The sequence below is a fragment of the Clavelina lepadiformis genome, chromosome 1 (genome assembly GCF_947623445.1).
Source record: "Clavelina lepadiformis chromosome 1, kaClaLepa1.1, whole genome shotgun sequence".
Lineage (NCBI taxonomy): Eukaryota > Metazoa > Chordata > Ascidiacea > Aplousobranchia > Clavelinidae > Clavelina > Clavelina lepadiformis.
The window spans coordinates 28,719,323-28,736,050 of NC_135240.1; the positions used below are offsets into that span (position 1 = coordinate 28,719,323).

General features: G+C 37.5%; 2 protein-coding genes and 1 long non-coding RNA gene across 12 annotated transcripts; 2 read left to right on the forward strand and 1 right to left on the reverse strand.

Moving 5' to 3' along the window:
- Positions 1-809: 809 nt before the first annotated feature.
- Positions 810-6,826, forward strand: LOC143466336 (endoplasmic reticulum metallopeptidase 1-like). Of its 3 annotated transcripts, none has more exons than XM_076964959.1 (16): positions 810-1,619; positions 1,879-2,059; positions 2,143-2,299; positions 2,678-2,825; positions 3,007-3,179; positions 3,292-3,473; positions 3,552-3,673; positions 3,984-4,196; positions 4,256-4,482; positions 4,615-4,795; positions 4,902-5,130; positions 5,201-5,318; positions 5,422-5,566; positions 5,629-5,778; positions 5,856-6,044; positions 6,232-6,826. In XM_076964959.1, exons 1-16 carry the CDS (start codon positions 1,535-1,537, stop codon positions 6,513-6,515), a joined length of 2,784 nt encoding a protein of 927 aa, XP_076821074.1. In that variant the 5' UTR covers positions 810-1,534; the 3' UTR covers positions 6,516-6,826. The 3 variants fall into 3 exon arrangements, with proteins under 3 accessions (XP_076821074.1, XP_076821076.1, XP_076821077.1); XM_076964961.1 differs by having other exon boundaries at positions 4,292-4,482; XM_076964962.1 differs by having other exon boundaries at positions 1,883-2,059.
- Positions 6,827-8,939: 2,113 nt separating this feature from the next.
- On the forward strand, positions 8,940-10,170 carry LOC143444328 (uncharacterized). Its single transcript, XR_013113709.1, has 3 exons — positions 8,940-9,067; positions 9,862-9,914; positions 10,034-10,170. It is a non-coding gene; the product is annotated as an uncharacterized LOC143444328 (long non-coding RNA).
- A 2,115-nt stretch (positions 10,171-12,285) lies between these two features.
- Positions 12,286-15,948, reverse strand: LOC143459313 (semaphorin-2A-like). 8 transcript variants are annotated; one of them, XR_013117756.1, is made up of 8 exons: positions 15,603-15,948; positions 15,245-15,336; positions 14,948-15,169; positions 14,685-14,837; positions 14,423-14,575; positions 13,395-13,445; positions 13,089-13,125; positions 12,286-13,019 (listed from the first exon to the last, which is right to left on the reverse strand). XR_013117756.1 is itself a non-coding variant. In XM_076956445.1 (7 exons), the coding sequence occupies exons 3-6, from the start codon at positions 14,974-14,976 to the stop codon at positions 13,439-13,441; spliced, it is 342 nt and encodes a 113-aa protein (XP_076812560.1). In that variant the 5' UTR covers positions 14,977-15,169; positions 15,245-15,336; positions 15,603-15,948; the 3' UTR covers positions 12,286-13,125; positions 13,395-13,438. The 8 variants fall into 8 exon arrangements, 6 of the variants coding, with proteins under 6 accessions (XP_076812560.1, XP_076812532.1, XP_076812524.1 ...); XR_013117755.1 differs by having other exon boundaries at positions 13,089-13,445; XM_076956445.1 differs by having other exon boundaries at positions 12,286-13,125.
- Between the last annotated feature and the right edge of the window lie 780 nt (positions 15,949-16,728).

The window sequence follows — 16,728 nt, forward strand, 5'->3', positions numbered from 1 at the left end:
TTGTCAAAAGCCATAATTTGACAAATTTTGACTTTATTGAAAATTTTGACTTTATTGTAAATTTTGACTTTATTTTGACCTATAAACTTCTTAGAAACAATCCCCTAGGTGCTGAAAACAACTTTATTCTTTGATTCGTGGTCAGACGAGGTCCTTCAAAATTTTTGACTTTATTGACTTTTGCGGGCCCTAGTCATCATATACCAGGTTGCAAGCTGCCATCCTGTATAAGTCAGAATCTGTTAATTTGTGACTGTCCCGATAGCCTCGATTTACAAATAGGGTACCGAATAAACTTGCATACAATACATGCAAGGAAAAATCGAATGGAGGCGAATCGCGATTTAAACTTATTATTCTGACTGATCGAACTTTAATTTTCTTCTCCTGCGTTACGCAAATCCTCTTACCTTTACCCACCCTTATACTTACATTATCTTGCTATAAAAATTCGGCAAACCAAACGCGTTGTCCGATATCATTTTGTGTCAAAATATTGAAATGCTTAAGTTATAAGTTAAAGTATTACAGTCAAATCCATTAAAAAAATTTACAAATTTATACGCCAGCAGCCAGTTGGCCACATTCATACATCTCTTTGGTTATAGCAATCCAGCGAAAGGCAAGGACTATCGCCATTACAGTGATGACCTCAAGTTGGTCCTTCACTACAAATCAATTAAATACTTTGACAACTAAATTCAATTTTGATTTAAATAATGGAAATACTTGAAAACACGTTGTCTCGCTTTAGGTGATTTACCGTATAAGCACTGCGCCGCTGCTTTTAGCAAAAATCTTATAGAAATGACTTCGGTTCTTACAGACTGCGGCTTCGAAGTAGCCAGACTGCGACGTTTGGAATAGGCACACACAATACTCGTGTTTCATGAGCTTCGGTGCCGCACTTAAGTCCGGTATATTGCTCTTAATCACTTGGACCGAGCTTCTGTGCACCCAATTTTAAATTGATTTAAAGAATGTATAAGTCAAACTGTGTACATTACTGTGTAGCTGCGCACCTAACATGTCCGGTGCATAGGCCTATCATCTTTCCATTCAGTCTTGGAGCTTTCAATGCGTTTGAGCATTTTTGTCAAACGTTTTTGTCATCACCCCAAGTTATAATAACTTAAAAAAGAAAAGCTGGTTATTTGGACGCCAATTTGTAATTAATAAACAAAGAATTGAAGCATCAATGTATGTCATCACACCAAAATTTGTGTGCTTGCACGCACTACTTCTCGTCGAACCCTGCCAAACTTTCCAGTCGGGTTCAAAAAACAGATTTTCATAGTAAAGTAAATCTTCAGCTATTGACTTTGCAATATTCTTACTTTGAGTTTGATGTTGAAATTAAAATAATTTCTGTGCAAATAAAAATCAAGCACCAATTCATTTAGCTATCACCTTGTTTGGTTATTACAATGACTGCATAAAAATAGTTTTAAATATATTTTAAATGCATGAAAGCAAAGTTTTAACTAGAATAAGCTGCCAAGGCACAGTTCTCCTGCAGTGAAGAATTGCCACAATGGTAGATCCGAAATTATCCGTCCGTCGTCGAGGGCAACATAAAGTTTCCCGCTCACCACAGCTTCCTATTCCTAGCAGCGAAGGTGAAACTCACAATGTCCTACGTTGAAACATATGATTTTTTTTGTTCTGAAACTGACATTTTTGTTGACTTTGCACAGAGATATTTGTGAAATTATTAAACTGCAATAAATGTTCAGTGGTTTCATGGATAAACTGCAGGTTATGTTCGCTATTTATGGTCAAAATGCTTTATCTTAAGTACCATGACTTAGAATGAATGTTTCAGGGCTCTCAAAATTTTATTTCTATGTACCATGTACGCTAATACATATTTTATAGACAGGCATATGAGGAAAGAAAACGGAAGGAGGAAGGATTTATCTCAAAAATCAACAATTTTCTTTTTTCTTGTTTATTACTCAGCAGTGTTCTATATTGTGCGTTATTCCGTTAACTATTTGCCGAATCCAAAATCTCTGGTGAATTCAAAACCAACTGAGTTTACTGAAGAACAAGCCAGGTACCAGTTTCTTACATTCATGGGTCTTGGAAGTTGACTCTATGTTTTCAAAAAACTTTTTTGTTAAATAATTTTGTTCTAAGGAAACATCTAAATTATTTTGTGTCTCTGGGACCACGTGTGGCCGGCAGTCTTGCAAATGATGTGCACGCGGCGAACTACATTTTGGAGACTGTACTGAAAGTTAAAGCCAGTGTTAGTCCTTCCTTGAAGGTTGAAATAGACACACAACGGCCAACGGTAATTCCCTAATTTTACTGTTGTTGTATTGCAATAATGTCTTTCACATTATTGTGTGTCAGAGCTTGTGGCCACATTAGAAACTTTGCCAGGATAGCGACTGCACCAAAATACTCTAATTTTATTGCAACGCTGTGATTAACGTGCTGGACAATTCTCTAGTTCAGTAAACGATAGCAAAGATCCATTTTATGCAAGTTGGTTTGAGACATAAACAATAACATGGTGTAGCAAAGGCAATTTTACCTGAGATATTCCCTAAATTATCTCATAGGTAATTTTCTGGATCCATCACTGATAAATATTTTTGTCAAAACTAATGTTTATTTGTGAACAAATAAAAACACTTTTGAAGAAATATCTGTTAACGATTTTTAGGGATCATTCACTTTGGACTTTGTCAGCGGCTTTGGCAGTTATTACACAAATGTAACCAATACGATTGTGAGAGTTTCAGCAGTGGACAGTCCTTCGAACCACGCCCTGCTCCTAAATTGTCACACTGATTCAGTTAATGGCGCACCAGGTGAGATAGCAGCTGTGTCAATATTGCCGTTTAGCTGTTAATAATGCTGTTTTATCTTAAAAGCTAGTCATTGCAGGAATATGTTTCTTTCTCCTCAATGGTCATTCCACGTTTATCTTGCGTTCAGTTCCTAAATGTTGAATGCCCTGTATAAGTTGAATGCGCTCGGTTTGTGTTGCAGGCGCCAGCGATGACGCAGTTGCATGTGCAGTTCTGCTTGAAGTGATGCGTGCCGTCACAAGTGACCACACACACCCATTGCTCCATGACATCATATTTTTATTTAACGGAGCTGAAGAGAACCTGCACCAAGCCAGCCATGGATTCATAACCCAGCATCCATGGGCTAAGCAGGTTGGTGACTGGATGATAAGCACCGATTTGCAATTTCTACGTCCGGTGATAACCATAGATGGATAGAAGGAAGAGGTTATAAGTTAACTGACGTAAGATGTTTTTATCCAAGGTCAAAGGATTTATCAACCTGGAAGCAGCAGGTGCCGGTGGGAAAGAAATTGTTTTCCAGACTGGTCCCAGTCATCCGTGGTTGGCGTCCGCTTGGGCCATGAACGCCCCCCACCCTTTTGGGACGGTGATTGCGCAAGAATTGTTTCAAAGTGGGATCATTCCGTCAGATACCGACTTCCGGTCAGTCTCAACAATTAGCTGCTGGGCTGACATGAATTACTGCAGTAGAGTAATAAGATGTCAATTTGCTACTTTTAGAATTTTCCGTGATTATGGCAAGATTCCAGGAATAGATCTTGCGTATATGACAAACGGATATGTTTATCACACTTTGTACGATGATGTTGACAGGATATTACCGGGCTGCATCCAACGGGCAGGTTGACAAAGCTTCACAAATTAGTTCGTAATCACAAACCCAGTTTATCAGTGGCTTTGGAAACTGGTCGCTAAAATGAGTGAAATATTTGTAAAAGCTTTGTCTATAGTAGGATTTCTATGGGTTGACGGCTATTTCTGGATTTTAGAGATCTTTCGAGAGCCAGTTACTAAACATTTTAAAACGCACGACTAACACTGACATGACACGCTTAACTGAAACATTGACTTGGAATAATTAGCAGGGTCTGCTTTCAAATTAACATTTAGTTTGGTCAAGCTGTGTATGCTTTATTGTTAAACTATTGTCAGGAGATAACATTCTTGCTGTTGTTGATCACCTGGTGAAGTCACCATCTTCCTTGCTGCCCAATCCTGGATCGTATCGTCACGGAGCTTTGGCTTTTATGGACTTCCTGGGCATTTTCATGATCACACTTCCGATGAGGATGCTTTCTATCTTGAACATGCTCTTCTCTGTAGGACCGATCATCTATCTTGCTAGATGCATCATGTCCTCTGCAGGTAGCTTTATTTGCATGGAGTTATAAAGGTTTTTGGTAAATCGTTATTTGGTTTTACAGCCGAGAGGTTGCATTACGAGCAGAAAATTTTCAAAGGAATTGTCATTATTATGTCATCGTGGTTGGCATGTGCATTTGTGGTGTTCCTATTGGCCATTTTTGTCACAAAGTGTGGAAATTCAATGGCATTCTTTTCAAGACCTTATTTGGTCGTGTTTCTTTACGGTTTGCCTGGTCTTGCAGCTTTGTTGATTGTCAATCGCGTTGCAGCTTCTATTGTTTTCAAGGTGAACTCTGTGACATGGTTATTTTGACTTCACACAAAATTTGTTTAAATTGGATGTTCTTGGTATTTACTATCGTGAAGATTGTGTGAGTGTGAACTGTTTGCCAATCATTTTGATGATCAAATTTTTCAGAATGAAGATCCGTGGATGTTGGAGACCATTTTCTTTGACAGTTACCTCTTCATCTGGTCAGCAATTCTCTTCCAGATCAATTATATACAACTCCAGTCCAGTTTGATCTTGCTTTTATGTGTTTTACCGCTATGCTTAATACGATGTCTGTTTTTAAAGAAAATATTTCATCACAAAAACGGTGAGTTTACGCACATAACCTCCTCGTGCTGTCCAAACTGTTTAATTTGTAACAAAAATAATAAAAGTAGTTTTTACCTAAATTTATCATTTTTAATCACCTTTAGATGGTATTGTTGCAACTAAGGTGACGGTTTATCTTGCTGCACTGCTACCACACACCCTCATTCTATTTTCACTCTCATGGATTGGCCTGGACTTGTTTATACCACTCTGTGGTAGACTAGGAACTGTTGTGCCGCCAGATCTTGTCATTGCTGGTTTAGTTGCCCTTTTACTTATTCTCCTCTCCCACTTTGTACTCAGCTTGATACACCTTGCGGAGTCGATACAGTGGCAAGTTATCAGATTCACTCATAAAGTGTCTGTTGAGCTTCATTGATTAATTCATTTCCATTTGTTCCAGGATTGTTGCAGGTATGTTGTTGCTTAGTGCAGGCGCTCTCTGCTTTGTGTTGTCTAGTCACGCTTTCCCGTATGCTGTTGATAACGACATCACTGCTCCACAAAGACTGATTGTCCAGGTGCCATGAGCTTGTGTCAGCCTGTTTAAAGCTGGCTGCTTTATTGTTCTAAGCGTTAAGCAGGAAATATGTTTTGCATTAATTTATTTTGTCAACTTTTCAGCATATATCTCGTACATTTTATGGTTTTGACAAGAAGGTTCGACAGCAGGATTCCGGCATCTGGTTGAATACGATGGATTATCCTGGATTTAAAGTTGACACCGGCAGTAATGCCGCAAATGAATCTCCTCTGCTTCCTTGCAAAGGTGTCATAGAATTTGACTTTTATGCGTATCATGCTCAGTCATTTAATATGATTTGGTTTTAGGATTGTTTTGCCATTTTCCATTCCTGGTTCCGTTAAATAAATTTGTTACTCTATCCAAGTACATCCCCGCCGATGAACCATCCTTTAGTGAAACTGGCATCCAACCATTTTCTGTCAGGCTCATCCAAGATGAAACCACAAAAATATCCGGTGCATCAAGTGTTTTCATGTTTACATTCACCAATAGAGAAAATAGTATTAATCGCTTGTTGATTTACCCCACGTAGAAAATTCCACCTCCCGGACTTATAAAAAGCGACTTTCATTTGTTGTCGATGGTCCATCCCACATCAGCGTCCATGTTGCTCCGTTGTCATCGAAGGGCATTTCATCGAAGCTCACGTCGTGGATTGTTGAGGATGAAATTGAGCGCTCTCGATCTAAGCCAACCTCCATCGTGGATCATCTTGTTCTGGGTAATTTATAAAACCTCTACGACCAATCTTAAACTCTTCTATGATAATAATGAGCCAGTACTAATAAACACGACATACTCCCAATTTCTCCCCAAAAGATTGAAGTTTTTCCTTTGATGAGGCAAGTGGCTCCAGTTGATAATAACTCACTAGAGTAAGGTGCACGCACGCATTTTATTTTGTGCAGGTGACAAGCGTTACCATTACGCTGACTGGCACTTTCTTTATTACGGCTCTGGCATCTACAAGGAGACCTGGACGCCGTGGTTTGAGTTTGAAATTACTCAGGACTCAAGTCTCTCTCCGCTAGATGGCTCACCTACCCCTACTGTTGAGCTTGCGTTCATGGCCCAGTATTATTCGACACCGCTCTCGGCACAGTCACGAGATTTGAAGGAATTCTTAGCTGAGCTACACCGCTGGGTGGCGCCCATGGGATGGGTTTCATTTTATGAAAACCATTTGTTTTAAAAAATGTGCAATTAAGTTACTGTGTGAGCAACTTTTGTTGAATAATTTAACAAGAAATAAAAGTCGTATGTCTTGTGACGTTTAAGTCATGAGTCACGGGTTGTTTTCGAAATGCTGAAATTTTATTTTGGGATTTTGCCATTCAGTTGTTGACCGGACTTATATTCTTCTTAATAACGTCAGATAAATTATCTCGCTTTAACTGATGTGCTATATCAATGCTGTTGCAATGTTTGCGATCCTCCTTTTTTACTTTTCTCTTTCACGTGTTAAAACTGCGCAATGACGTCAGATAAATTACCTCGCTTGAACTGGTGTGCCCTATATATACTCTTGTGTTGTTTGCAATCAGCCCTTTTTACATGATCGATTTCACTGGTTACTATTGCGCAATATAACATGCAATATAACATATAACAATATAACATATAACAATATTGTGTCTGGTAATAAATAAAAATGGGAACTTTATCATTTACTTGTCGAAATACGTCAAAATGGTTCCAAATGTTTGGACACATTTGATCACATTTATACATAGTTAAACCGGTTTGAACCTGTAATTAGTTGCTCACAAAAACATAAGATAAGTGTTAATCGTTTTTTCACACGTGCAAATTATCACAGATGTAACTGTAAACAACGTTGTTTTTTATCAAACCAGCTCTTACCGCTTCTAAAACAATGATTTGCTACCTTAAAATTTGCACCCTTAATTGTCACGGGTTAAATGATAAGGCAAAACGCGCAGAGCTTTTTAGCACATTAAAGAAAGATAAGGCCCACGTATTTCTGTTACAAGAGACTAAATGCGAACCCCATAACGAAATCAAGTGGCAAAACGAATGGCATACAGATAGAGCTGTTTTTAATTCCGCACCTAAAAAGAAACTATCTTCTAAAGGCTTTGCGATTTTGATCAACCATAACGCCATAAGTTTCAAAACCGTCGAAAGGGACCTTGAAGGACGCCTAATCACTGAAATTGTAACAATGTATAACCAAGACTTTAAAATAATAAATGTATATGCGCCCAACGTAAGGTCACATGAGACAAAAGAGAATGACCGTTTTTTCGAGACAGTCCACCAATATATCGTAGGAAAAGAAGCCACCATTTTGGCAGGTGAATTTAATGTAGTAGACCAGTGGTTCTTAACCAGGGGGGCGTGAAGCATCTCTCAGGGGGGGCGCGAGCTCTACAACAATTTCATTTTTTTTAAATTTCTTTAATGTCCTACGACCTATGCTGTTCGTCTTATTTTGTATTTTATCTTATTTTAGCTCATTTGACGAAGAAGAAGTTCGTGATAAATAGAACTGCTAACTACAGTAGGTGCAAAAGATGATTGACGAAAGAACAACAAAGGCAACCGCCACCATGCTGTGCACACTATGGGCCATCATTTCTTTGCCAGGCCACCTGTCGTCATTGAACGTAGCGAAAGTCATGACTTTAAAAGCAACTTTGCCATGGATGCAAATTTACTTCAGTGACTAAGAAGTACAAAGAGCAATCAGTAATTAACTGTTCAATTTATCAAATTGTCGATTGAAACGAACATTATCGCCACGTCCACTGCTTTGCTCTAATGGCTCTCCCGAGACAAGCCTAATGTTTATAATTTCCATTTCCAATTGCCATAGTTATGTGCAAACATTAACAAATAAATGGCCTTAAATTCTTTATTGAACTCTGTTGCTGTAATCTGTTCCGCAGGTTATTTGATTTTTTGTGTCTTAACATATTTTTGACTTGTCTCAGAGACATACGAGTACAAGTGACCAATAATTAATAACACGTGATCCCAAAGACTAATCTGTAAGTTACGTTGTTTGCGATTACTTGTAGGCTTGATCAATACTATATAATACAGCAGAACATCAAGTTACGCCCCACACTGTCATAATTCGTGACCATCTTAATGCAGTGAAGTTACTGATATGGAGCTACAACCGATAAAAAAATACAAATTGCGCACAACTTATTTGCCACTCGAGCTGTTCAGATCAGATTTATAAATAACATTTGCCTTCTTACACCATTACAGGCCGCTGACGACAATACCTTAACAATGCAAACAATCTTGTAATCTTAAACGCAATGTTCATAATGAGAATTTTCCCATCTTGTTTATCGTGCTGTGATAATTATGACACTAACCAGGACAGTTTTACTGTCACCGCCGTCCAGACAACAAAGCCACTTAAGACATTTATCCAAACTATTTGCAAACGGTAATGGAACTTGGGCAGATATCATGCGTTCTTGAAGTCGACAATAGTAATGAGTCAAGGTATCATATATTGCTGAATTTCCCGTCTTTGATTGTTGTCACTGCAAACGGAGCCCATTTAATTAAGACATTTTTAATCCCGTTTCCACTTGCTTTATTAGTTATTTTGGTTTAGTTCCAACTTCAGTACTACATTGTTTGTTTCATTATTTTTCAAGGATGGTCCGATTAATCTTACGCGTAAGGCGTCGTCGTCAAGCATCGAGCCATCAACTTACTGTATGTCGTCACCTTCGAGTGACGTCAACGATAAAGGTAAAATTAAATGAATAACAAAATTTTTCGTTACAATACAGTGTGTCATTGCCTATGCCCTATAGGCTATACTTGGTTATTTAGAAATTAATATCTACCATTTGTCATAAAGTCCTTTTTGCTAACCATAAATAAAAATCAGCAAAACGTATATCTTAAACCGACAATGACACACACTGTTGTGGTAGGACAAAGTATTAGTCAAACAAAATAAAATGCATATTTCCGTCTCTGGAGCAAATTATTTTTGTAATTATTTCATTTGAAATTCACCGTCAGCAGCTTTTTTTCGACAGGATTTGTTCAGTTAAAGTGATTAATTAATCGGAAGTATTCATTACGGATTAAAAGCATAAAAGTTCACGAATGTGAACTTAAAACCGGATTTTGATGTCAGAAATAAAACGCCGGATCTCAGATAGAACCAGGCTTGACTGTTTTTCATCTCCCATTATAATACTGGTGTTGTCAAAAACGCGAAGTCCTTCATGACTCTTAATGTTGAATAAGCCATTCTGTCACGATACCGCGTGTGAATCCAGTGAGATAAAGCCAGAAGTTGAGCACCGGGTCATTTTGCCGACTATTATGCTCAAGCACGCCATCTTGGGATTAGATTTATTTCCCCTCTACGTTATAATTTATCTCCCGTATAAGCACAAAAAGGTGAACGTCCGTTTCTCTGTTTCGTGTCATTGGCATTTGAAGCATTATTTATGTTTTAAGCAACAGCACTTTGCTTCACTGGACGTACTGTATTGCAATTTAACGAGCTGACTTTTTGAATTTTTCAGACGGGTCCCACCCATCACTGTGTTCTAAGAAACGACGAGCTTCTACTGAGGAGGTATATTAATTAACATGTCCACAAAGCACGTTGGTGATGCCATCTTTAGCTATAAAGTTATGTTAACTCTACCTCAAAATGCTCTATAGCTGACTTTAAACTCCATCTCATCTTTACAGACTGAAGCAGTAGAAAGCAAACGAAGTTACCTGGGAGATGAACGCCATTCAAAGCACTCCGTTAACAACGGTAAGTAACAGAACGTATTGCAGGGCCTACACTAGGGTTATGACTTAAAAAAAAATTTTAAATTTTGTGTGTCCTGTAGTTACAAATGATGAACTTTTATGTCCTGATTTGAAAACTCACAAAAGTTAAGACTGTTTAAACAAAAAACTCCCGTACCAAATTTTTCCAGTTTTCAATGTAATATATATATATATATATATATATCGACTAATTTGAATTTGACTGACACAATTTCAATTGCGAAGATTTGAAATTTTATTTTGGTAAATTGTGATTGCACAGATTAAATTATTCATATCATGTTCTTGTTTACAGTCAAAGATTAATATAAGTATAAATGATTAATAATTTCTTTTGCAGATATATACTATATATATCGAGTAATTTGAATTTGCCTGACATAATTTCAATTGCGAAGATTTGAAATTTTACTTTGGTAAATTGTGTGAGCAGTTATAAGAGATGACAACAATGCAAAGCTAAAATTAAAATCAATTATGAAAGAGGAGAATAATTTCTGTTTACACTTTGATGGAAAAATGATTGGCAAACATGAATATCAGGTAGTATGCTTGAAAAGTCCATCAAGATAAATCAAACTGGGTGTTCTAAAATGCGAAAGTGGAACAGCTCAAGATATTTTCAGCAGCCTAGAAAACCTACTAGATGAATATGATGCATGGAAAAATTTGAAAATGATCATATGTGACACAACATATGTTAATACTGGACGGCTGAATGGCGTTGTTGTGAAACTGCAAAATGCAATGATCAGCAAGGGTTTTGATAAACCACAGTATATTGGTTGCCAACATCATATTCTTGATAGAGTCGTATTATAGCATGTATTGTAGTTCTTCAATCCAACGTCTTCAACAAAACCAACTCCCAACTACAAATTTGTAGATGATGTGGTGAAACACTACGAAAACTTGCAGCAATCCTACAAGCCAGAAATTGAGATGGAAATGGTTGAAAACCCAGGTTGGAGGATGATTTTAAGTTTCTCTTTGAGTTGTGCAGAGCATTCCGCTTCTTCAAAGAAAATGGTAGATTTCCACTAATCAAATGGCATAAATTTCCATCTCTACACAATGCTAGATGGAATTCAAGAGCCATTTATGCTATGATTGCCTACTTCCTCATCCATAGATGGAGATTAACTCTGGAGATATCATGCTCATTCATTGCAAATGCGTGGCAGGAAGCCTCGTTTTACATTGCAAATGCGCGGCAGGAAGCCTACAAAACGCATCACGCTTTTCTGGAATAACAGTTTTATGTACTGCTGTTCAGTTTGCCAGCCAGCTGAAGGGACACACGTGGCTTGGACCGAAAGTTTTACAGTTTTTTAACCATTTTCAATTTAGCCATAGTCGTTGATCAGATAACCATTTTCTAAATAGGGTTAACAAATGCCTACTGAGTGTAACCATTTTATAAATAGGGTTAGGGTTAGTTATAATTCGCACGGGTACAAACGTAAGTTTTGTAAGTTATAATTCGCACGGGTACAAATATGCACGAAGTAACTATTACCAACTGTATCTCGCAACGTATACGGGTATTAAATTGCACGAAGTAACAATTACCAAATGTATCTCGCAACGTATACGGGTATCAAATTGCCTTTGTTTGTGATCCTGGAATTGATCTGGGCTGTGGTCAACTAGTTCAAAAATTCTGAATATATCTGGCCTGGCTTTTTGTCGACCAAATAAATCGCATCTGCTCGCGTGTTTGTTTTATTTAATCATTGTCCATTCATTCATGATAAAAGACTTCTATGACGTCATAAATTTATTAATTACCTTTCAGTTTCAATAAACGCAGAATGCTACTTCGTGCGACAGCCTTAACAACACGGTGGTGGCCGGCACAAAGCAAGTGGTTGTCCAGTGCTACATCGCCAATTATGACAAAATATTTATGGTTTTTACGAATTTTTGCAGCGCTTTCTGACGTAAAATAACACTACGTAACACAATTTTTGTTTGGCTACTTTTTTTAATGCCCCTTTACGTATTTATGGGTGCTGAGTTCAAAAATCCAGTTGGTTTTTTTGTACCATCGTTACTTTTTGAGATATTCAAACTTTGATATAGCTGTAAATATAGCAAATTGTATTCTAATCTAGCAGTAGATTTTAACTCCACATCAAGGTTCCGTTTGGTTTATTAAACACAAAAACCAGTGTAAAACCGTTAATAAGAAAGGCTTGAAAATAAATGTAACATAGTTTTGTCAAACAGTAAGAGTCGTTCAAAAATGTACTTTTCTGCCAGCTTTTCTTTTATGACGACTCCTGTCTAACCTTACTAAAGACCAAATGTAGTCTCCCATCATTGCTTTGTACCAGCAATCTTTATATAGTTTTTCCATTGGCTCAATATCTTGATGAAATCACTCACCATGCTCCTCACTGAAGTCACCTAGATTTTCTTGAAAAAAAATCCAGATGAGAACATAAAAAATGAAGTTTAACAGACATGTGACAGCTTATGTTCCGGTAACTTTTAATAAGTTTCTTCACCAACTCTTTGTAATTTCTGTCACTTTTATTTCCCAAAAATCCATCAACCACACCTCGAAATGCGACGACATAGACATCCAACAAAACGATGATATTTTTGTCTTGTTTTTTTTATTATATTTGTGCGTTTCACAACAACAACCGTTCCCAAGGTAATATATTTATTAAGAGTTTTGCAAGCATTAGTGCGCAGTTATTGAATAGCTTGCAGTTGTGGCGGTGCAAAACGGACAACCGGTGGCTTGGACATCATATCAGAGCGTACATCGGTGGATGACCCAGATCTACTCCGGAAACTGGGGTCGTGGGTTTGAGGCTATCTTTTGAGAAATCGGGACTGAATACATATGAGGCATCGGTAACTCCATTTGCAAGCGGGAAAGCTGAACAACACATTGGCATCATGAACGGTTTTGGTAGAAGCAAACTGCTTTTATATGCCAAACCATTACCGTGTGGGACTGGCAATCCATATGATTTCTTCTGGCACTAAACAAGATCACTCCCAGTCAAAAATTATGTAGGTTTTATCTATGGGCCTTACATGGCTACGAAGTAGCATGTATGGCTTATGTGTGGGCTTACTAAGGAATGGCCAAATCATTAAATGCCAAACAAGGGCCATACATGGCTTTTGTCTGTGAAAATGCAAAAACATTTTTATTTGACTATATCTACTTCATCGTGATAACAATTGTAGTTTTTGTTGCATTTCATTATCGTATAGTTCAATATTTCTGTATAAATTTTCTCAAAACCTTTGCCTAACTTCATGTGCGAAAAATGCTGCAGTTTGTAGTTTTTAAAAGCTGAAATAGAAGCAAACAGTGTATTATTATTTTATAAAGCAATTAATGAAAGATATCTTTCATTTAAATTCAAAACGTATATACATTTACGGTTACGAAATTGCTGTTTTGATAATAACTAGGGCAACCAAAAGTCAATATGGTCAATTTTTTTTTACCTGCTCAGAATGCTATGAAACAAGCACAAAACAAATTTCAGCTTTGTACGACGTGTGGTATAGAAGTTATTAGGTCAGATAAAGTCAAAATGTTACGTTAGGTCAAAATACGGTCAAATTGTTTCGTTAGGTCTTTTTTTTAGGTCAAAATCTATTAAACTTGTAATTTTGTAACCATTTTGTAATATTATTCTTCCGTTTTTCTCTTTTCTTGTACCGCAAACAATTCCAGTCCCGCAAATTTTACTTAGAACCAAAGCCACAAAGAGAGGGAAGGCTTTTCAGCGCGTTTGGTGACGTCACGATGTGACGGCATTGCATTTGAAACTGCAAGTTGTCAATCTTAATACGCAGAAACGAAAAAAAAGTCAACACTAGAAAAGCATTTTGTCATTTTTAAATGCAGCTTTAGATTAGAAAGTTGCTGTAGACATTGTAGAGACTATCAGTATAGCGTTTTTCAAAATGAGGTCAAAATTTAAACGTTTTAGGTCAAAATAAGGTCAAAATTTAAACTTTTTAGGTCAAAATAAGGTCAATATTTAAACTTTTTAGGTCAAAATTTGCAAATTTTAAGGTCAAAATTTAAAATTTTTAGGTCAAAAAACTGGTTGCCCTAATAATAACGTTTAAGAAAAATTAGAAGTCAGTAATTTATTGAACTTTTAAAAACCCAAATAATAAGATGTTAATTGGCAATCAGTCTATTCATACGTTTAAATCAATGTCATTATAACACAATATCTCAAATAAACAGAAGCTCTACGAGTCTACGGGACCAGTTGGTGGTGCTATTATTCTTAAATTATCGTCACTTACCCGGAGTTTGTTCTCGAATAAAGAGGAATCGCGTTGTGTGGTTGCGTCACGTTGTTATGGTGATCCCACGCGTTGACGCTCTGGTACATTATGGGATGCATGCGCATGAAGTTGAGACTGCGGACGGATAATTTGCTTGGATCGCTCGCACAGCTGGAAATGAAAAAATACGTCATAATTACTAACCCTTGTGCATAGCACGATGATCAAATATTACGTCAAAAACGACTTTTATGAAACGTCATAATAATGTATGATGTACCTGGCCAGGTGAGGGTCGGAGTAGTTGTCCTGCTGAGCCCAGTATTGTGCACTGGTCTTTGCATCGGCGAATTTCTCATAAAATGCGCCGTTCATGGAAGCTTCAATGTCAGGCAGAAAGAATGGGCAAATGGCCGATGCAGGGATGCTGTTGCTGCGAGGAGGAGCGAGAATTCAATGTGGTGTGGTTAAGCTTGGGTTATGCTGCCGGGTGCCTTCATACTAGTTCGAGGTTTGTGAATATTCAGCCCCATGCTAACCCACCTGGGCGTGTTCATGAGAGCGAAAACCATCTTTGTCTTCCCGACCTTGTACAACTTGTCCAACGTCACCAGCTCAGTGACGTCACTAAGCTCGTTGAAGTAGAACGAGCAGTCCTGGCAACGAGCAGTTCAGTCTCGCTTTGAAGAATGAAAAGAACTGATTCCTCAAATTGCGCCATCCACCGTCGTGCTTGCAAACTTGACCGATGCGTGTGTAAACTTGCTGTAGGGAAAACATTAATTTAACTTTATCGCCAATTTTAAATTACTGCCTATTATATGAAGTAATTTAATGTACCTCTGATTTATCCTCGACGGAGATCTCGGTAAAAAATGAATAAACTTTGTTCAAAGACATGCCGCCGTCGACGAATTTAATGAAATGGGGGGCTGGAAAATAACAACCATTATTTATGGTCATTAACTGGCAATTAGTTGCTATTTATTAACGAACACCAAGCATTAAAATTTTAATAAATCTTAGACGATAACACTTTTCATTCCGACGAAGTGACTTGGCGTGACAAGTTTGGGACATAGTCATTTGTTTCTTACATGATAATAGGTTCTATTACATGTCATTACGTCACATAGGGGTCGGGTTTACTTTAGCAAAATGCTTATTGTTGCGTGAAGGCTAAGAAAACGACAAGTACCAAGTAAGAAATGCAAGTCTTGTGCAAACGCAGGTTGACCATCCAGGGCATCCGGCAATGGGCGCCATTGCCTGACTTGGTGCAGTTGAGACGAAAGTTAATTTGAAATTTTTATCGCGAATGTAAACACGGGTTGGTGAAGCCGAAGCCGCAACGATTCACTTTGGACTGCAGACCAGACTGAAGACCACGTCATAACATCTTGTCCGACATACCGCCATCCTTGTGGGAACCGTGGTCTGACAACAATGGATGAAAACCTGGTCAGCTGGCTAACAAACACCTGCCCTACAATATGAGGTTTTTTGCTCACTCTCTCAAGAAACCATCTACTCCAAACGAAGAAGAAGAAAGAAATGATAAAAATGGAGCGTAAAGTTAATTCACAATGGGATACAAGAAAACGTACTGATCGAAAACGTTATCAACTTTAAGGTGGTGAGTTTAGAACTGAAGAAATTTGCTAAATACCATTGCTAAATTTGCCATTTGCTAAATAGGGTTAACAAATTGCTACTGACTTTAACCATTTGCTAAATAGGGTTAACAAATTGCTACTGAGTGAAACCATTTGCTAAATAGGGTTAACAAAAGGTTATAGACATTAAACATTTGCTAAATAGGGTTAACAAATGGCTACTGAGTGAAACCATTTGCTAAATAGGGTTAACAAAAGATTACTGATTGTAACCATTTGCTAAATAGGGTTAACAAATGCCTACTGAGTGTAACCATTTTATAAATAAGGTTAGGGTTAGTTATAATTAGCAAGGGTACAAACGTAAGTTTTGTAAGTTATAATTCGTACGGGTACAAATATGCACGAAGTAACTATTACCAAATGTTTCTCGCAACGTTGCGGGTATTAAATTGCACGAAGTAACTATTACCAAATGTATCTCGCAACGTATACGGGTATCAAATTGCACGAAGTAAAAATTACCAAATGTATCTCGCATCGTATACGGGTATCAAATTGCCAAAAAGTATGGTATCTGGAAAATGGCTACGCATTTTGTAGCCATTTCCAGATTAACTTGCAAATCACTACTCCAAATTAGAAACTTAACTGGGCAACTCACAAAATGCTATTGTATTGCACAGCGTTTAACTTTTGCAATTTTAA